Source organism: Silene latifolia, chromosome 7 (genome assembly GCF_048544455.1).
Source record: "Silene latifolia isolate original U9 population chromosome 7, ASM4854445v1, whole genome shotgun sequence".
NCBI classification, from domain to species: Eukaryota; Viridiplantae; Streptophyta; class Magnoliopsida; order Caryophyllales; family Caryophyllaceae; genus Silene; species Silene latifolia.
The window spans coordinates 67,888,894-67,911,106 of record NC_133532.1 but is presented as its reverse complement, the minus strand read 5'-3'; the positions used below and the strand labels follow the sequence as shown (position 1 = coordinate 67,911,106).

The 22,213-nt window shown below is 37.7% G+C and overlaps 1 protein-coding gene across 1 annotated transcript; it reads left to right on the top strand.

The window, feature by feature from the left end:
* Positions 1-20,570: 20,570 nt before the first annotated feature.
* On the top strand, positions 20,571-21,143 carry LOC141590198 (uncharacterized). Its single transcript, XM_074410804.1, has one exon. The coding sequence runs from the start codon at positions 20,571-20,573 to the stop codon at positions 21,141-21,143; it is 573 nt and encodes a 190-aa protein (XP_074266905.1).
* Positions 21,144-22,213: the final 1,070 nt, after the last annotated feature.

The following is a 22,213-nucleotide window of genomic DNA, read 5'->3' as shown; positions in this document are numbered from 1 at the left end:
GTATTTTCCGTTGCAAGTACATTCTTATATAGTATTTAATTATTTTATAAGAATATTCCATTTCTAGTCTGTTATATCTTGTGTTGTATGCAAACCATATTTCTCGTTATTCACATATACATTCTAAGGTTTAGAGCTTCATAAACCAATGACGCTCATGATTGGTTTTATTTAGGATGTGAATAGTACTCCTTACATGGCTTGTAACATCAAATTGCATAAGCATTATATTTTTTCTTATTACCTGTATACACTCGGTTTGTGGTGGTTACATATGTGGAGAGGTGACCCTTCCCTTACGTTTTACCTACTAACCTCACAATAGCCAAATTTGCCTCGTTTTGACCCATTTATTCTACTACATTCCATATGGCCTACCCTTGTCAAGCTAGTCTTGTTGGTAAGTTTGGAAGTCTTGTTGTGGTCAATTCTGTTGATTTTGTGATGGATATTGGAAGGAAGAAGAAAAAGATGGACTGAAACAAAAATACAAAAAAAAACGAGAACAATGATACTATAAAAGATGGACAAGCAAGAATCTCTTATTACTCCTATTCTTATCATTTCCATATTACTTGAGGAGAAGTACTTGTTGATGTGAGTGAGTTTGTGCCATACTTGGCATGGTGCATCAACTTTCATGTTGGGTTGGAAAGTGGAATATGGCTACTTTTGGTTGTGATCGGTTCTAGCTTGGCTTTTACCTCCACATATCAAAATTATTTTGCCACTTCTTACCCAATTACCTCACTTCACATTACTTTATAAGTCCTCGGCATGTGTTTTGGATCTCGCTTGGTTGGAGTGTATATGTACGGTTACTAGAGATATCTATCATGTTAGATTGCATGCATGCTTTTGTAGGTCGTAGTTAGGTGAGTGACTATTTTCATTCTCTCTTACAAAATCTATACTCATCTTGGTTTGTATTACACACTCTATATTTAGAGCTTGCTTATGTTTAAATCATTCTTATGCTATAATATGTGCTTTGATTAATATATATTTCTTGCCACCGTTGATATCATTTTAGTCGTTTTATGTCTGTTCTCGTCTTTTCGATGATGTCAAGAGGAGGAAGAAAATAATCGTGACTTAAGTATTTGCCTAAGCTTGCTCCATGTCAGAACATTTAATCTCTTAAGGTCCTTAGATGCTATACTTTGTATATAAGTGGCTTGTTCTTGCGTTCAACTGTCTATGACTTTTATAGTATTATGTTGAGGGGGAACTTAAACTTAGTCACAAATCATAAGAGACTTGTCATCATCAAAAGGGAGGAATTTGTTGGACCATATAGATATATGATTAAGTTTTGATAATGACAAATGTGTGCTTCGTTTTGTATATACTCTTTATCGTAATCGTTTGTTTAGTCTTTAATAGAGTGACTTAAGTTTACAAGTTAAGCAAGTAATGTTATAGCAACCTTGGCTATAACATTGAAGATTTGTGAAGCATCGTTCAAGTAATGTTATAGCAGCTTGAGCTATAACATTGAAGATTCTTAAAGCATCATAGTAACTATAACAAGTTTCAAGTATGATGATCACTCAAGCAAAAGGCTCGATCAACTCTATAACAAGCTCAAGATGAAGAGCTTATGATCAAGAAGAAGAGATAATTCTACTACTGAAGATCTCTAGGAATATTAGCTAGTATAGGTCATCATCATTCTACTACTGAACATCTCCAGGAAGATTAGCTAGTATATATTATTTGATTTATTCTTTTCCATTATATAAAGATATTATTAGGTTAAAATTCGATCTCCTACTTACTATATACTTCACACATGATCTATAATGTATGTAGAGTTTTATGGTAAAGATCTTAAATAAATATTTGTTAGAGATATTTTATCTCCTTATATTTATTTTGTATCTTTTATCTAAAATAGTGTTGGATTAAAATAGGAAAAAGATAGATCTTATTCCTTTCTTAAACTACACGAGATCTAGGGTTTAGGTAAAGATCTTAGATAAAATATTTGTTAAATATATTTTATCTCCTTATACTTATTCCATATCTTTTGGTAAGATATTATGAGAATAAATAAATGGATTAAGATCTTTTTCTTACTTGGATAAGAACTAAAGTAGATCAAAATAATATTTGTTAGAGATTTCTTATCTCCTTATATTATCTTATCCTTTCTTATTTTCCAAGTTTAGGAAAGATTTGACCTAATTCCCTTCTTGCGTCTCACGACACACACACACACACACACGACATCTAGAGTTTTTCTTCCTAAACCTAGATCTCCTCTCTACTATAAATAAAACACTTATTTATTCTTTCAACTCGCTTTTCAACCTTGAACTTTAAAATATCCTTGCAAACAAATTAAGTTTATCATTATTTTGCAATCGAAAATTATTTTGAAAAGTCGTGTTGTTCTTTATTAGAATTACTTTTGAAATTAAGTTATTGGATAATAGCGCTTAAATATTATTTCTTACTCGTTCATATTGTGAACATTAGAAGAACAATCAAGCACTTTCTTAGTAACTTAAGATAGTCAAAATCGAATATCTTGTGATATTCAAATTGAGTTATAACTAGAGTTAGTCATACGAGTTGGGTTGATAATTTTGTAATCCGAAGAAAGGTACTAAAATTATTAATCGAGAATAGTGGACATAGGCTTCGACATGTGAAGCTGGACCACTTCAAAACTGTGTGTCTTTGCAGTTTTCGTTTTTGTTCATTTCGTTACGTTCTTAATCACTTGATTGATTAGTTAAAGTTTAATCAATAAACTTTAAGTAATTAATTACTTCGATATAAAATAAAAAGTGGCCATAAGTTTTTAAATACTCAATTCACCCCCCCCCCCCCCCACCTCTGTCGAGTATTTCGACTCTGATAGACTCTTCAGTGATGATTGTGGTGGAGTCACTTGCGGGAGTGGCTTCACACCCTAGTTCGCCCTTCGTGGAACCCGTCACGGGAGGGGATGTGCACATTAAGGGACAGGGATTATTGCTCGTTGATGAGCAGGACCTTGGTGGGTGTGGTTGCGGTCCCCCACCGCTGCTTGTTGTGATTGGGAGTGGAGATGGCTGATGATCATTGTTTGTCTTTCGTACTTGTCTTGCTTTGACTATTCAGTAACTGACCCCGTTGTTGTTTTATAAAATCTGTGGTGAACCGTTCGAGGATGGTGAGCAGATTGTTACAGGTGATGATGTTTATGTGCTATGGGGATGAGATGGGGAGTCATCACTCGATTCTAGCTTCCGCTGTCATGAGATTTATCTTTTAGTTTCAGTTGTTGAGCATTAGTAATCTTTATTTCGGTTTTGGTTTATGAAACATGTAATCATTAACTATTTATACTTTAATAAAAGTTGTTTCAGAATGGTAACCATGATATACTAACCTCGGGCAATCGAGATGGTAACAGTCTCGCATGCTAGGGTAGTCCTTGGTAAGGTACCTTGGTATGAGGTTGTGATACAAAGTAGTATCAGAGCGACGATTCTGGAATCTAAAACAAATGAACCTAATAAACATAGGGAGTCTAAATAAAATGAACATGGGAAGAGTTATTTGGAGCTACCGCAAAGACTTGGGAGACGTCCCAAAGTCGCATTAAGGCCCTTACGATATCAAGCCGGTCACATGGGGGAGTCTTGGGAATCGTTATGTGTTTCAAGTCATGTGTGTGGTACTTGTAGATGTGAAACTTGTATAGTTGTTGGATGAAGTGAAAGGATTTGACCATGTTGGTATATGATAAAGGAATTGCGTAGTTGTGTGTGACAGATCCTGAAGCATGTTATGTGGTTACTGCTTGGCTTTTGAAACGGGTAGTGGAGTGTCATATACATATGGAAAAGCATGTTTAAGTATGTTAACGGAATGTGAAATTGGAGTATATGTAACGTGAGGTGGGATGTGTCTATATGATCATGGTGATGTTAATGTTTGGTTTGTTGGTAGTAGCATGTGATTACGGTCATGCGTCTATATATATGAATGTTGTGTTTAATTTTCATGCGGGTATGATAAAATTTCACCTATGTACTGGTTTTTAGAAGTATTGAGTTTTTATTATTTGGTTTATTCATGTTCAAGTTGTTTTGTTAAGACAAAATTTATTTGTATGAAAACCAATTACAGAAGGGCTATCTTAAAACTGTCATAAGTCGAGTTCTAAGAATGATATTGTTGTAATTCCAATTGGAGGTGATAGCTTGTCCTATTACGATTCTAACGATAGGTCACACGCCCAAAATGATCAAGTAACGAGTGAGACATGACTCTTTTACGAAAACTGGACGTTCCTGAGAACTGTGTCGATACTCGACCAAGTAGGCTCTACTCGACCAAGTATCTTTCATACTCGATCGAGTATCCCATATTCGGCCGAGTAATCTTTCTTTGATAATTCTGTTCAGCTTCTGGAGTCGTGAACTCGGCCGAGTAGTCTCATTACTTGACGGAGTGTCCTGTACTCGGCCGAGTACGTCAAGTACTCGATCGAGTTTCTCTTTGGGAGGTTGTTTTGAGTCGACGGTTACGTTATTACATATGTTTTGAGTAGTAGGTTATGTGCACATGTATGTTTTGGGTCTTAAAGTATTCTTTTATATATGTGACGGTCTTGATACGTAAGTTACCAGATGCTATGATATGGAGAATGCCTGCTTATGAGGGATATGTGTTGGATATGGAGGACATGTGTTATATGTGGGTTATGAGGAATAGTGGCAAGGAGCATGTTTTCTGAGATATGGTGAGTGATATAGTCGCATGTTGAGTAATATAAAAGTAAGTGTATATGGGCAAGGGTGATGTAAGTGTAAAGAAACGTGAGAATGAAAGATTGAAGGGAAGGATGTGAATAGTGACAACTTGGGAGGTGTAAGGATTTATGGAGGGAGATGGTTAGGATTGTGTTGTTTAAGAATATATATGTGATGAAAGGTTGTTGTACAAGGATGGAGAAGAGTGGTATATAGTGAACCTAGATGGGATTATGTCGCGATGTGGATTTGTAGATAGTGGTTGAGTTTAGGAATTTGGATCATCGAGAGGTGAGCATAGTGTATAATTCTTTGGGCAATTAACGGTATGAAGTGAATTCTTGGTTTTCTTGGGACACAAAAGGGAGATACAACTAATTAAAGGGTAACCGTTAGTTGTGTGGACTTGATGGTGACAAGTGTGAGTGAGTAGTATGATGGAAGAGGATCAGTGATAAGAAAGAAAGAGATTATATTGATATGAATTAATGGAATTTGAATTGTGGAGCAACAAGAAGGTAATCGGATTACTAAAGAGATAGGTAGAAGAAGGAAGGAGATGAATTATTAATTGGTATTATTGGATAGAAGTAAGTTGGGAGAACGTTGACCAAAGTTATGGGACATGAAAGTAAGGAATTATGAAAATGTACGATAGCATCTTGAGAGGGTGTGAGTCAATGGTTATATCGGAGTTTAGGACGACATGTTAGCCGGGCATTTCGAGGTATTAAGGGAATAAGAAGCTGGTAGAGTGTTTGCACGATATGAGATTTTGGTGGAGAGTTAAGTGACGATACAATTAAAGATGGAACTAGAAAGAATGTTGAGGTAAATTGTGTTGATGGATTTGGTGTTCGTTATTGGGATGACAACCAATGAGAGGAAATAAATTGTTATATTTAGAAGTGATAGTAAGAGAGTGGTCACATAAAGGATGGTGGTGTCGTAGTGTTGTCACTAGTGGATAAGGATGATGTTAAATAGGGAAGATAGCCATTCTAAAGAGGTTGAATTTTGTAGAGGTCGGGTTGATGTGTATGGTTGTGAGGGGGTATGAAATGTGACTATAGGAGGCGGGTACTAGTATTTGAGTATTAATGGTAGGGTTACATTGTCAGGAAGTGATAGTTCTGCGAATCGGAGAATGTAATAAGAGGGGCATACGAATCAAGCACGGGTGAGAGGCAACCTTTATCAGGTGGTAACTTACGTGATCAGGATTGCCTAGTCAGATTCGATTATGGGTCCATGATATGTGTAAATGTTTGTGTGAGGTTCTGACCTCATGAGTCATGGTATGGATAATATTCATAAGGTTAGTATCTGTGATTCCATGTAATATGTTGCGTTGTGATCTAGTAAAGCGGTTTTAAGAAAGTCTTCTGGCCAAGGAGGTCGTACTGAGTCAGTGTTTATGGGATTGAATAAGTTGCGATGACTATTGATATGGTTGTTGTGCCTCGAGTGGCGATTCGGGCACTGTTATGTAGATTGTTGTTTGTTTACTGCTCCTGTCAGTGTCAGTCGGGGCATATAGACCATCGTTTTGTGGTGGAGTTACTTGCGGGAGTGGCTTCACACCCTATTTCGCCCTCTGTGGAACCCGTCACGGGAGGAGATGTGCACATTAAGGGACAGGGATTATTGCTCGTTGATGAGCGGGACCTTGGTGGGTGTGGCTTCGGTCCCACACCGCTGCTTGTTGTGATTAGGAGTCGAGAGGGTTGATGATCATTGTTTATCTTTCGTACTTGTCTTGCTTTGATTATTCAGTAAGTGACCCCGTTGTTGTTTTATAAAATCTGTGGTGATCCATTCAGGGATGGTGAGCAGATTGTGACAGGTGATGATATTTATGAGCTATGGGGATGAGATGGGGAGTCATCACTTGAGTCTAGCTTCCACTGTCATGAGATTTATCTTTTAGTTTCAGTTGTTGAACATTAGTAATCTTTATTCCGGTTTTGGTTTATGGAACATGTAATCATTAACTATTTATACTTTAATAAATGTTGTTTCGGAATGGTCACCATGATATACTAACGTCGGGCAACCGAGATGGTAACAGTCTCTCATGCTAGGGTAGTCCTTGGTATGAGGGGGTGTTACAGTTTTGAGTAATTGTTAGTATTTGTTAGTAATTGTGTGACACCCCTCGATAGGGCATCAAAAATAAAGCGGAAAATACGAGATTTTTAAAACCTTTAAAGTTTAAAGTGTGAAATCCACCATAAGTGATCAAACGAAAATGAAAAGTAAGATGAATAAGTTTTACAATTAAAAACGAAGTGCGCTGGGGAAAGGATATCCCACGAATAAACACAAGTCTAACGATAGGTGAGTCTAAGCAAACTATAACTAAGGTCCAAGGTTCAACGTTCTCGCTAGCTCACACGTCTTCCCCATAATCTGCATCACAAACCTGTCATTCATGTAAACATGAACGCCACGATCGGTGGGGAGTAACTCGAGGTTCTCCCAGCACAATATGTCAAAATGCACATAAGCAAGAACTTAATTAAACATATTGATCACGCATCATACTTGAATAATATGAACAAGGGAATATAAACGATAATCATAATGAGATAGGCACATTGCATTCTTAATGAGATAGGCATGGTACATTATATTAAACATGCATTCAAGGTAACCAAAACATGGATATGAGATTAGGCATCGAATCATATGAAGAAGGTAAACAACGGATTAATTGAATAGAAAATACATGGATGGAAACCAATAGCCATTACTTGAAAACCTCTTAACAACCATAGCACGGACGTGGCTACTAATGTCACATTCATACTTATGGCTTGCATCTCACCATAAGAACGGATGGGAACATCAATCCCGGCGATCATATCGCAACTAGGGGCTTGCATCTCACCACTAGTATCCGATAGGACCAAGACTCTCACAAACAATCATAGAAGACGTGCACTCTCGTATATAAGAACACGCCAATGACCGTAACAAGCAAGACATTACAAAGGCTTTGACTCAAACAAGACAACCCTCTAGACTCCAACCTCTTGGTAGGACGACGATCATAATACGGTCCTAGTCTAAACCTGGCCAGACTCTCGGGATGGACGACACCCGATTCGACAAACGATACCAAATCGTATCCAAGACTCGAAATATGGTACACCTGACCGTGCCCGAAAGTCGAGTAACCTCAAGCGGAACCTTGTCACCTAACCGTGACCCCCGGTCCGAAGAGGCGGAAGGAAAAATAGCCCAACTCGGAAAGAATGGCACCTAACCGTGACCTAATGTCCGAGGGCAAATAAATAAGGAATGTCGAGTAGTCGCACAATGTAAAACGTCACGCTCGGGTCACAAATACGAGTGGAAAAGATTGCACAAACATAACGTAAACAATTCATGTGAGGCATGCATAAGTATAAAGGTATGCGAAACATCGTACTCTCTGCCGGTGTGGAGACTTGCACGCCGCCCACCGGCGAGAGGATTCATGCTATGGTGAACAATGTCAAATTAGGTGAGGTGTATTCTCTGCCGGGTGGCTTGCCGCCCACCTACAGGGATACAACTAAAGGAAACAAGGTCAAAACATTCAATGTGTATTCTCTGCCGGTGACCTTGGCCCACCGGCAGGGAATACCTACTATAGTCAATTAAGTTCAACATTTCACATTGTGTATTCTCTGCTTGGTTGACCGCCGCTTAAATACCCCATAGGGATACACCCTATTATAAAAGACACCAAAAGTTCATGTACTCGCCGCCGGTTGGGTAGGCCAGCTGCCCACCGGCAGGGGATATCAAAGGCTTAAATCCCTATTTTTATAACTCATAAATGCCATGACGCGCTGCTGCCGGTTGGGTAGGCCGACTCTGCCCACCGGCAGGATCACCGTACACGCAAATTCCATTAAGCAACCATCTAAAGTCTTCCAAATTCAACTATCTTAATTTCAATCATCTTATACTTCTCTAATATGATGAATACATGGAAAATTATTACATTCAATATGTCATTAACATATGGGGTTGATTATTGATCATTAAAGTGAGGTCTAATCATGCAATTATGAGGGAATTCCTTTAAGACAAACCTCATGTTTCACCATCTTATAACCAAGCATGAAAATTACTCATTAACATGTGAAAAACATCATACAAGTATTCTACTCAACACCAAATCACTATAAGTCATGAAAGATACCAACTTTAACATTCATATGAGTCTATTACTACATAATTCACACAATTTTAACATAAAAGTCGAGTAACCCATCACCGTTACCTTTTTGCACTTAAATCCACAATATACTCGTCTACCTTTCAAGAATCCACTTCCGGGTCAACTAAACTTTCTCCTAAACATAAGAAAACACAAAATAAGACTAAGAATCGAAACTAGAAAAAGGGTACCATGTAGAGAATGGCTCGACAGCCCCATTAAGGGAGGAAAGATGGTTCTTTTCTTACCTAGAAAGATGGAGGGCGATGAGAGGAAGAGATAGACGCGAAAATCGTTGAAAACCGATGAGAAATGAAGGTTTTATGGCCAATTTGGTGAAGAAGGTGGAAGTTGTGTAACAATGGTGTTGTAGTTGTGTGTTTGTTGGGAAATTTCAGAATTTAGGAGTGAGGGAGATGGAGTTGTGAGGGTTTAGTTGGGGGTTTTGTGAAGGGAAAAGAGAAGGAAAAAGCCCATGAGTTATATAAAGCCCAACAATTCAAATTGAGTCGGTTTCCACTAGAATTTTTGTCTCAAGCTTACTATAACTCAAGACGGGAAATATTATTATTATTATCATTATTATCCGACCAAAATATTTATTTTGTATAACTTAAGCTTTAAAAATATAATATTTATAAAAATCATGTTTAATAATGAAATTAATTAAATTAAATAATTTAAAATATAAATAAGACATAGAATGGTTAATTAAATTATAAATGTTAAAATGGAAAATTCATGTGTTTACAATCACCCCATCTTTTAAAAAGTTTCGTCCTCGAAACTTGAAGGTAGAAAAGAAAGGTTATAAAAAGTAAAACTGAACTTTTAAAATTGGTAACCAAAACAATAAAAGGTTACTTATCGTAAGAATCAAAATCCTTTCGTAAGTCTCAAACAAAATTTTCCGATGAACCGATTCTCATCAAAGGAACGAAAATGCTCTCGTTGCGCATTCAAGAACATCACATTCCAAATCGAAGATATGGTCAAAAGCAAATCATTTGTATAAATCGAAAATTAAAATACTTTCAAAAACATTAATGAAGAGTTTTCAAAGGTATAAGTCTCATTCATGGAACGAAATTGCTCTTGTCGTGCACACAAGAACGCTAACTTTCCAAGTCAAAGACAAATCTAAGACAAAAGTCACTCGTCGACAAGCATAGAACAAGTTATTAAACGTTTCAAATAACGAGTTCTAACATCCGATCAACGTCAAAATCAAAAGGAAAGGCAATTCATTCAAATTTTCTTTTGCAAAGGTCAAAATAGAAATAGAGGTTTCATTTCTAAATTCAAAAGGAAGTCAAATTCCTGAAAACATAATATTAAACTCTGACAAGGAAATCATAAGTAGATCAAAGTTAGTTAGAAATTAAGCAAATTAAAAGTAACTCGGGTTTAGTAATTAAAAATCAATAAAAAGAAGTCATACTCATAGAACAAAAGGAGAACTAAATCAAATTCCCATTTTCAAACCTTTAAAATAGGTAGGGTTTTGTAAAAGTAACATAAACTTTTAGCAATGGGTCCAAAAAGTGGTAGCTTGAAATGTTTAGAAATAGTACGAAATGAAGAGAGCTTAGATATCATGAAAACAAGGTACGCTAAGAGGGTTCAAACTTAACCAACAAAAGAGCTATGATAAACTTCCTAGGAGAAGAGTTGAAATCGAATCCACAAGGATATCAAAGATTGAATTTCATAGGTTAACATCAAATTATAAAGGAGGAGCAAGCATAAACGAGAAAGAGAGGTATGAACGGTAACACTTATGGTCAAAGAGGACGGGAAATTTGGCAACAAGGAAACGCCAGATACTTAAATCTCGAACAACAAAGTCATCCTGAACGGTTCCGAAAACTTCCTAACCACAAAACTCATAACCACATAACTTCCAATAATTTCCTCAAAATACTCACACTTTACTCCTAAGCTACCCCGTCGGTCAAGTCACTCCACCACAATTGTGATTCCATAACTCTCAAATATAAATCATCTATAAACGATTTCCACGAAAGATCCAAACTACTAAAAGAGTTACACACATAACCAACTATCGACTACTAGGAGTTCTCACTATGGTAAAATCCTAAATCAAAGGTCAAAATCTCAAGGTCTTTATACTTTCTAACACTCCAAACCAAAATCTTATTCACACCTGAATTCACAAGCATAGATTATCACATTTCTCCAAATCATAAAGACCACCAACCAAAAGTAAATAGGTTTGTTATACGATTTTTCCTACTCAACTCAACTTAAGTTCCACTAAACCAATTTTGACGAAATCAAGGTTCACAAAGAATCCTCGAAGAGCATCTCACTCACTCTACAACGTAGCCAACAACGCCATCACTCCACTAAAGAAACAAAGAGTAATAACTGGGTCAAGAAATGATAGGAAATTTCAAAGGGATACATGAACATGTCAAGGTGTGAGATTAAAAGAGTCAAATAATGACGGTAACTAGTTAACAATAGTAAGAGATATTAGAATTAGAGAGGTATTCAAGGCAAGGAAATGACAAGTAATTTTTATACTTGAGAAATAAATGTAATCAAGGTATGGACGAAGGGAATGAAGATAATTAAAGGTACGAGGGGGATTTTAGGGCTTAAACCATACCCTTTCTAAGACTTAAGGTTCTCTCTAACAAGGTCACGCCTATTAGGATATTGTACCATCATAACAAAACGACCAAATTCCAAAATGAGGGTCAAGGCAATTCATCTCATTCCTTATATGAAAGTCTCTCTCAACTCAAGAACTCTCATGAGCCAACCACTATCGAATCACATTACCAATCCGTTACGGTCATCGACATCCCAAAGTATTTTCTTTCAAATCCAGTATCATAGAACAAAACCTACCATCGAGTTCTCAAGAAACAAGGTCTTAGTTGTAACAACACTTTACCACCTTATGTTCCCACATTCTAACTCCATAAATTGAAACTATGTTCCTCAACTTAACATTTGGCATCAACCATACTATTATCCTTTCTAGCTACTAAAACAAGCGCTAAGACTCCCCAATAATGTAGCTTAGTCTCACTCTCATACCAACCTCAAGTAGTAATCAAGATCACTCACTTAGACAAACCAATAATCCCACAATTAGCATTTCTCATGGTCCCGTGTACATTATCAAACCCTCATATCCAAAGTGATTACGAAAGCCTATCATAACTCGACTTACTCATTCAATCTTACCTCTTCAATTCCACCATTCAATTTCAGCCATTCTAAGTCAAGTACTAGGCACTAGTATTCCAAGACACGTCTCACTACACTTCCCAAGCCTTTCAAATCTCAACCATAAACAACAAAGCCAAGTTCTATAACCTTAGTAACACATGCAACTCACACTTTACGACCCAAATAATTCAACTAATCGACCACACTCAGTTCATGTCAAGCAACTAGGTCTAAGAAACCTCAAGGTATGTCTTACCACATTGGCAAAGCCTCTCTAACAAAACAAACTCTCAAGGCGAGGGTTAGGAATCCATCACAAACTAACTCCACAAACCCAAAATTCTCAACCAAGGTTAACATTCCATAAGACAAAGATGAAGGTGTCCATGAGGGGTATTATAAGAAGAAAAGGTACAAAGACAACTCTCAAGATATATGAGAAGAGTTACGATAGGTATAGAGCACAAAGACAAGGGAATAAGACAAGGCATTCTAAGAGAGGAAGGAATCTCAGAGAAGGTAGAGACACTCTTCAAGAGAAAGAGATCTATATGCAAGATGTTATGGAAGGAGAAACAAAAACGAAAGATAGGTCGGGTGAGTACTAACTAGCTTCCAAGGTAAAGCAAAAGAAAGGGTACTATCAAAAGGGCGTTAAGAGAGGATAAGCAAGGAACAAAGGACAAGTTAGGAGGGTACAAGAGTAGCTTCCAAGGAAAAGAGAAAAGAAAGTTTAGAAGAGGAAATAAGCATCAAGAAATGAAAGAACAAGGCAAGGTATACACGAATGAGGAATATCTTCAAGGAAGATGAAACATTCTTCAAAAGTCGAACAATTCTTCAATTCTCGGCAAAAAGGCATCAAGTCTTGATCTTCACGTAGGTAAGCTCACGGTCATTGATCCAAGGGCACAAAAATTATTAAAGGACAATCAACAAACATGTTAGAACCTAACAAAGAGAAACCACACTACAGACTACCAACTTAGGTCCTTAAGTCTACCCATCTCTCATTCATTATTCAAGGTCAAGTTCAATTTAAATTCGGGGTACACGTGTGTGCGTCGGGAGCAACATATGCTCTGATACCAACTGTGACACCCCTCGATAGGGCATCAAAAATAAAGCGGAAAATACGAGATTTTTAAAACCTTTAAAGTTTAAAGTGTGAAATCCACCATAAGTGATCAAACGAAAATGAAAAGTAAGATGAATAAGTTTTACAATTAAAAACGAAGTGCGCTGGGGAAAGGATATCCCACGAATAAACACAAGTCTAACGATAGGTGAGTCTAAGCAAACTATAACTAAGGTCCAAGGTTCAACGTTCTCGCTAGCTCACACGTCTTCCCCATAATCTGCATCACAAACCCGTCATTCATGTAAACATGAACGCATACAACCGAGTGGGGAGTAACTCAGCGTTCTCCCAGCCACAATATGTCAAAATGCACATAAGCAAGAACTTAATTAAACATATTGATCACGCATCATACTTGAATAATATGAACAAGGGAATATAAACGATAATCATAATGAGATAGGCACATTGCATTCTTAATGAGATAGGCATGGTACATTATATTAAACATGCATTCAAGGTAACCAAAACATGGATATGAGATTAGGCATCGAATCATATGAAGAAGGTAAACAACGGATTAATTGAATAGAAAATACATGGATGGAAACCAATAGCCATTACTTGAAAACCTCTTAACAACCATAGCACGGGGCGTGGCTACTAATGTCACATTCATACTTATGGCTTGCATCTCACCATAAGAACGGATGGGAACATCAATCCCGGCGATCATATCGCAACTAGGGGCTTGCATCTCACCACTAGTATCCGATAGGACCAAGACTCTCACAAACAATCATAGAAGACGTGCATTCTCGTATATAAGAACACGCCAATGACCGTAACAAGCAAGACATTACAAAGGCTTTGACTCAAACAAGACAACCCTCCTGACTCCAACCTCTTGGTAGGACGACGATCATAATACGGTCCTAGTCTAAACTCGGCGGACTCTCGGGATGGACGACACCCGATTCGACAAACGATACCAAATCGTATCCAAGACTCGAAATATGGTACACCTGACCGTGCCCGAAAGTCGAGTAACCTCAAGCGGAACCTTGTCACCTAACCGTGACCCCCGGTCCGAAGAGGCGGAAGGAAAAATAGCCCAACTCGGAAAGAATGGCACCTAACCGTGACCTAATGTCCGAGGGCAAATAAATAAGGAATGTCGAGTAGTCGCACAATGTAAAACGTCACGCTCGGGTCACAAATACGAGTGGAAAAGATTGCACAAACATAACGTAAACAATTCATGTGAGGCATGCATAAGTATAAAGGTATGCGAAACATCAGGTACTCTCTGCCGGTGTGGGCACCGGCTGCCGGCCCACCGGCAGAGGATTCATGCTATGGTGAACAATGTCAAATTAGGTGAGGGTGTATTCTCTGTAGGGTGGCGGTCGCCCACCCCGGCGGGATACAAGCTAAAGGAAACAAGGTCAAAACATTCAATGTGTATTCTCTCAGGGTGACTGTCAGCCCACCCAGGCAGGAATACCTACTATAGTCAATTAAGTTCAACATTTCACATTGTGTATTCTCTGCTGGTTGACCAGAAGCCTTAAATACCGGCGAGGATACACCCTATTATAAAAGACACCAAAAGTTCATGTACTCGTGCCCGGTTGGGTAGGCCATTTCTTGCCCACCGGCAGGGGATATCAAAGGCTTAAATCCCTATTTTTATAACTCATAAATGCCATGACGCTGCTGCGGTTGGGTAGGCCGCCACCGCCCACCGGCGGATCACTTGTACACGCAAATTCCATTAAGCAACCATCTAAAGTCTTCCAAATTCAACTATCTTAATTTCAATCATCTTATACTTCTCTAATATGATGAATACATGGAAAATTATTACATTCAATATGTCATTAACATATGGGGTTGATTATTGATCATTAAAGTGAGGTCTAATCATGCAATTATGAGGGAATTCCTTTAAGACAAACCTCATGTTTCACCATCTTATAACCAAGCATGAAAATTACTCATTAACATGTGAAAAACATCATACAAGTATTCTACTCAACACCAAATCACTATAAGTCATGAAAGATACCAACTTTAACATTCATATGAGTCTATTACTACATAATTCACACAATTTTAACATAAAAGTCGAGTAACCCATCACCGTTACCTTTTTGCACTTAAATCCACAATATACTCGTCTACCTTTCAAGAATCCACTTCCGGGTCAACTAAACTTTCTCCTAAACATAAGAAAACACAAAATAAGACTAAGAATCGAAACTAGAAAAAGGGTACCATGTAGAGAATGGCTCGACAGCCCCATTAAGGGAGGAAAGATGGTTCTTTTCTTACCTAGAAAGATGGAGGGCGATGAGAGGAAGAGATAGACGCGAAAATCGTTGAAAACCGATGAGAAATGAAGGTTTTATGGCCAATTTGGTGAAGAAGGTGGAAGTTGTGTAACAATGGTGTTGTAGTTGTGTGTTTGTTGGGAAATTTCAGAATTTAGGAGTGAGGGAGATGGAGTTGTGAGGGTTTAGTTGGGGGGTTTTGTGAAGGGAAAAGAGAAGGGAAAAGCCCATGAGTTATATAAAGCCCAACAATTCAAATTGAGTCGGTTTCCACTAGAATTTTCGTCTCAAGCTTACTATAACTCAAGACGGGAAATATTATTATTATTATCATTATTATCCGACCAAAATATTTATTTTGTATAACTTAAGCTTTAAAAATATAATATTTATAAAAATCATGTTTAATAATGAAATTAATTAAATTAAATAATTTAAAATATAAATAAGACATAGAATGGTTAATTAAATTATAAATGTTAAAATGGAAAATTCGCGGGTGTTACAAATTGTTAGTAGTTGTTAGTAATTGTTGCTAATTGTTGGAAAGATTCGTCGTACCATGTGTTTCATTTTCCGAGCTGATTAACCATTTGTTATGCAAAGTGGTGAAGTAATTGAATTGTGTGAAACAAAGTTGTTAAGTAATTGAATTGTTACATTGTTGAGTAAAATAAATGATTTAAAAGAGTAATATTAGTTTTGTGGAAATGATTTAAAATGAATGTTAACTTGCTTATTGTATAAGTGGTGGATAACTTACTACATTTTGAAGATTGGTAATTAATTGTTGTGATGCTTAATTATTGGATGAGTAAACGGAATAGTGGTATCAGGTAGTTTGTGTATGAGATAGGGAATCGTGCAATGAAGTAACGGTTGTGTTGGTTTGTTCTCATGTATAATGCATGTTTGATGACTCGATACGAAGTCATATTGGATGATGTATGCTAAGGTAGATGATGATGATGGGTGGTGAGCATTCATAACTGGGTAGTATATACGAATGGTTGTGTTTGTCCTTGTCGGGGTGGATGGTTGTCAGTTGCCTTAGTTTCTTTTCAGCTTGTGTCGTGGGGGAGGTTGAGTGAACTTCAGAGACGAAGTTCTTTTTAAAGACGGGAAGACTGTAATACCCGTCCTTTTAGAGACCCGTTGACCGTCGTTGACTGACCTTAGACACCTATCTAGACCTTCAGAAACCTTACAAGCTAACCTTGTGACGTTATGACCCTTTGAGTTATGGTAACTCGATCTAGTGGAGGCTAATCGATCGAGTAGCTTTGTCACTCGATCGAGTAGAGGCCACTCGATCAAGTAAGTTGCTTACTCGATCGAGTAACGGGAGTTCAGCGGGGAAATATAAATTGTGATATCGTGAAACCCAAATCATTTCATTACCTTTTCTCCTAAACCTAGATGTCGTCATATCCTTTATTATTCACCATGATTCATCTCTTTGGAGCATTTGAGAGTGGAGACATATTGGGGATGGGAAGCTTGAGTTGGGTAGCGGTCTTGTCGCCGGAATGTTCTGTATAGGTATGTTGTCATCATCATCATCATCGTCTTCCTTGGTTTCGTTTGTGATTTTGGTAGTAATAATAGATGGTTATAATGTTTGTTATAGGTGGTTATGGTGGTTGCTTGTTGTCTTACGGTCGTGTGCGGAATCGCTGCAGTTTGCTAGAGGTAGGTTTTTCTACTCACTGCTGCTGGTTGTGTAGTACGTCGATTATATTGTCTAAGTGGTTTTGGTGTTTTTGTTGGTAGTATGGATTGGTTGTAGTTGGTCGTTCTTGTTTGTTTGTCTCTGGTTCGCGAGGTGCGTCCTCGGCTGAGTAAAGTCACTTGCGGGAGTGGCTTCATGCCCTTGATTCGCCCTCTGTGGAACCCGCCACAGAAGGGGATGTGCACATTAAGGAACATGGGTTATCGCTCGGATTATATGAGCGGGGATTAGGTTGGTACGGCTGCGGTCCCCCACTGGCGGTGTGGATTACCGGTTGCGATTCGTAATCTGGCAGGACTGGACCTTCGGGCAGTCAGAGGTGTATGGGTGATTGGAGGAAGTGGTGTATGTATGTTGCTGTGTTTTGTTGTGTCTGCTTATGGTTGTTCCTTGAGTTACTGAACTTGTGTGGTGTTGTTGTGTTTGCTTATTGTGTTGTGTCTGCCGTGATCCACTATGGTGAGCAGTCGGTCTTAGCAGGTTAATGTCTGGATCATAGCTAGGTGCTTGGAGGGACGGGTTTACCACGAGTCATGGCAGATATAGTTTTACATAGTTGATAGATGTCACGAGTTGTATCTTTTATTTTGTTTAATCACTTGTAATTTAATATAATTGTTCGTTTATCGACATTTGATTATTACTGTCCTCGGGCAACCGAGATGGTAATGTCCTTATCTGCTAGGGAAGGTCTTGTTAAGGCTCCTTGGTAGATGGGGGTGTTACAGTGCCAATTAGCCGTAAGAGGACAAAACAGGTTTTCATTTATAGCAGATTCCTTTATTCCATTTAAACTGCCAAACTACGAGCCCTTTATCTAAAATTAATTTCTTCAAAAGGTGAATCATTATAGCCTGTCTTTATCTGGGCCTCAAATCTTCTATGAATTTGGACACCATCTTTTTCTTGTACTTGATAATCATAAGTCGCGACTCACAGAAAAGCACATAATCATATAGATAATCTCATAAAGCAATGTTTGATTCTACAAGATAAAGAAGACGAATAAGGTAACCCATTTTATCAGAAAGTCTGCTACTCTTAGTGGAAAAAAGATAAAGAAGGTGAATAAGCTAACCCATTTTATCTAAATTTCTTGAAAATATACCAGTGCATTAGTAAAAATTGCATGCCCTTAAGAAGAGAGAAAGCCCATGAACACGAAATGTCGGACTTATAAGATTCTTGTCAGCTGAACCAAGCAAACATCAAGTCCAGTTCTTCTAGAACAAAATATGACCAAGGGGCCAAGGTATTGATAAAAAAACAAAAGAACAGATAAGGTTTGAGCAAAACAGAAAAGGGGAAACTCATTATCTAGTATAGAAGTCATGTTGTTGCCATTTCCAAAAATTCATTCAACAAGAAAAAACCATCTCTAAACTTAAAAATGGATAAATCGAATCTACGAAAGGCTAAACATTGAGAAATAGAGTAAATTGATTATCTAGCATAAAATCAAATTAGTGGTCAAGTTCTTGCTTCTTTTCGTACCACATGCAATCAAGAGCACTGTCCCCAGGCCATAGCCCGCATACCAATACAAAATCATTTGTAAGGTTATATTTTATAAGCAAAAGAGAAATATAAAAACAAAAAAAATATGTTAACCAACACCTAAATTAAGCTGGCAGTTGATCAAATATGGCAAGTATGTCAGGGACAAACCTGAGCACGAATGTTGCTAGAAAAAAGTAAAGGTGGTGAATGCACCAGTGTAGATGCTGTTGTGATCTAAGTGCCCAAAGTCATCAAATAATTTACCATGTGATCGTAATTCGTAACCAAAGTCAAACAAACAAAAGGATTAATTAAACTCTGATCTTCAAACTAAAGTTACTACTTCGATCAAATATTCTAATCCATTAATCTTATGTACCATTATACTCCTATCCATCCATAATAATGTTATCTGCTAAGGAGTACTTATTAACAAAGTAATTAACTAAAAACTTGTAATTCTTCGAACTTAGAGAAATTAAACAAATCACAAAACATTATTTATAACAAACTTGAAATTACCAAGAGAAAGATTAAGATCAAGATTAACTAATGGATTAGTTTGAGGATGAGGAATGATCTAGTTGAAGCTTCCAAGAGACAGGTTTCTGGCTGTCATTGATCAGAACCGTTATTCGTACCAAGATCATGCTTTATAGCCGGCTATCTATAGGTCCAAATCTCTTTTCTTTTCTGCTTTACATACATACATACATACATACATATCTTCAATACAACTGTTTCGATTACTTATAGCCGTATACAGGATCCTGTTTTATTTCGTTTTATTATTGAATTGTTGCACCTCATCTTCCAGTACTAGAAAGATTTCGACAGAAATACCACAATTATTCCTTTGGCAGTCTCCGGAAAAAAAGCGTTAAGGCTGAAAGTTGTGGTATTTGGCCTTTAGTACCACATAATTTAGTAAAAGAATGACTACCAACTTAGAAGAAAATAAATTTTGTGATTCAATAAAACATACTCCGTATTGTTTGGTCAACCCAATGATCAAAATGCAGAAAATTAACTGTTTAGTTTTGCATGTTTTATGCAATGGTAAGTTTGATTTCAACAAACTATAATAAATGGAGTCGGCTAAATTGATCAAAATAAGGATGCGTGGAAAAGATAAAGCTTCTGATTCGAACTAGAAGGTAAACAGAAGGAAAAATATAAAATACATTCATGGGAAGAAAGACAAAACGAGAACTGGCCAAACTAATCACCGCCTAAACGCTATACCCAAACAAATTAACCCAAATCTAACAAGAAATCCAGATTGAACCAATCCATCATGAATGTATCCTATGCTAAACTAACCCTTACTCGTAAATTACTCAAAAATCAACACATCCAAAACACACCAAAACCTGATACAAACATACAAGACCAAATTTGATCGAATACAACAAGATCCAACATGACTTTGTAAGAATAATATCTCATTGATATTATTCTGATCTTGTATATTATTTGGTGTATATAATCCTATGTAGTTTAGGTAATATATATGTTAACTTAGGCAATAAGATAATAGGGTAAATCTTATGAAAGCTTAGGAGAGTTGTATATATGTAACAGTTTGTTCCCTTGCATTTGATATGAATAAGAATATTATCGTTTCCTACATCGACTAAAATTTCACATGGTATCAGAGCAGTTGAAAGATCCGAAACAAAAAACACAAAAAAAAAACACATAAATTCTCAAAACGAAGATTCAAAGCAAAGTCGACTACAACATGCCTGGTAGTGACGACAAATTAAAAGGAGGAATGGAGGGAAGTCCAAAGACGATCCCTATGACATCGCCTCTTTATCTTCACCCTTCGGATAACCCGAGTTTCAATGTCACACAAATTATCTTTGATGGTAATAATTATGATATATGGGCAGAGGCCGTGAAGAACGGACTTGATGCGAAAAACAAACTGGCATTCATCGAAGGGAATGTCAAGAAGCCGGAGAGTGATGAAGAGGAAGACAGTATCGAGTTGGTGGCATGGCGCCAGTGTAACGCGATGCTAAGAGCATGGCTTCAGAATGTAATAGACCCGGAGTTACATCTGAGTATTACTTTTACTCAATCCATCGAAGACATTTGGAACGAGCTGCGTGAAAGATACTCAGCGGGAAACCCTCCTAGGGTTCATCAGTTAAAGGGTGAATTGAATGAATACAAGCAAGGACGGGATTCCGTGGTTGAGTACTACACGCGTCTGAAGGTGATTTTGGACGAACTGGCAAATTACAGTAAGATCAAAAACTGTACTTACGGAGCAGCGGCCTCAATTGCAAAGGAACGCGAGGAATAAAATGTACATCAATTTTTAATGAGATTAGACACTAAATTATATGGAAATATACGGTCTAACTTGTTAATGGAGGACCCGATAACCACATTACCTCCTGCCTATGCCTTGGTCTTGAGGGAAGAACGCCCCACCTCAGTCACCAAAGTGAAAGAGGAGCATGAAGAAGCAGCGATGGCAGTCAAGAATTATGGAGGAACAGTTAGAGGTTTCACGGCAAAAGAAGAGTTAGAGGGAGGAGATGCGCCACCCCAATGCACTCACTGTAAAAAATACTATTACACCGAGGAAAACTGCTATGACAAGCATGGATACGAGGTGGTGAAAGTACGTGAGAGGGGACGCGGAAGAAGAGGAGGCCGTGGGATAGGAAATCGAGGTAGAGGCAGAGGTCGTGGAAAAGGAAACTATCAGGCTAATGCCGTAGGCAGCTCCTCGGGACCGAAAGAAGGAGAGTCAGCAAAGCAAAATATACCTTTCACCAGTGAAGAAATCGAAAGGCTAAGAAGCTTGTTGATGGCAAGTCCTAATGGTAATGAGAAGTTGTAAGGTATGAAATTAACTATTAATGTTGAATGGTTGATACATAGCAGAGCATCCCACCATATGACAGGGAGACGCGATCTTCTAGAAAATATTTGGAACGAAGACCCATTGACTGTAAGCCTACCCGACGGGAGACAAGTTCAGGCCAACGTCCATGGGACATTTCGATTAAGCAAGAACTTTGTTTTGAAAGATGTCCTATTTGTAGCTACTCTTACTTGTGATCTCATATCTGTCCAACAATTGTGTGAAAATAATTGCGTAATAATTTTTTATCCCGACTATTGTGAAATGCAGGACCGGAATACGAGGTTGGAGATTGGACGGTGTGAGCATCGACAAGGGGTATATTATTATCGGCCAAGCAAACTCGAGGTGACAGCTCATTCCGGAGTGACCAAGGAAGGAAGGTTATGGCACAAGAAGCTAGGACATCCTTCTAAGGGAATTTTTAATCGTTTTTCGGATTTAGTCGGGTGCAATTTAAATTGGACTTCAAATGAGGTTTGTGACTCGTGTTGTAAGGC

Coding starts and splice junctions, on each gene's coding strand:
- LOC141590198 (XM_074410804.1), top strand. CDS start 20,571: ATGCCTGGTAGTGACGACAAATTAAAAGGAGGAATGGAGGGAAGTCCA.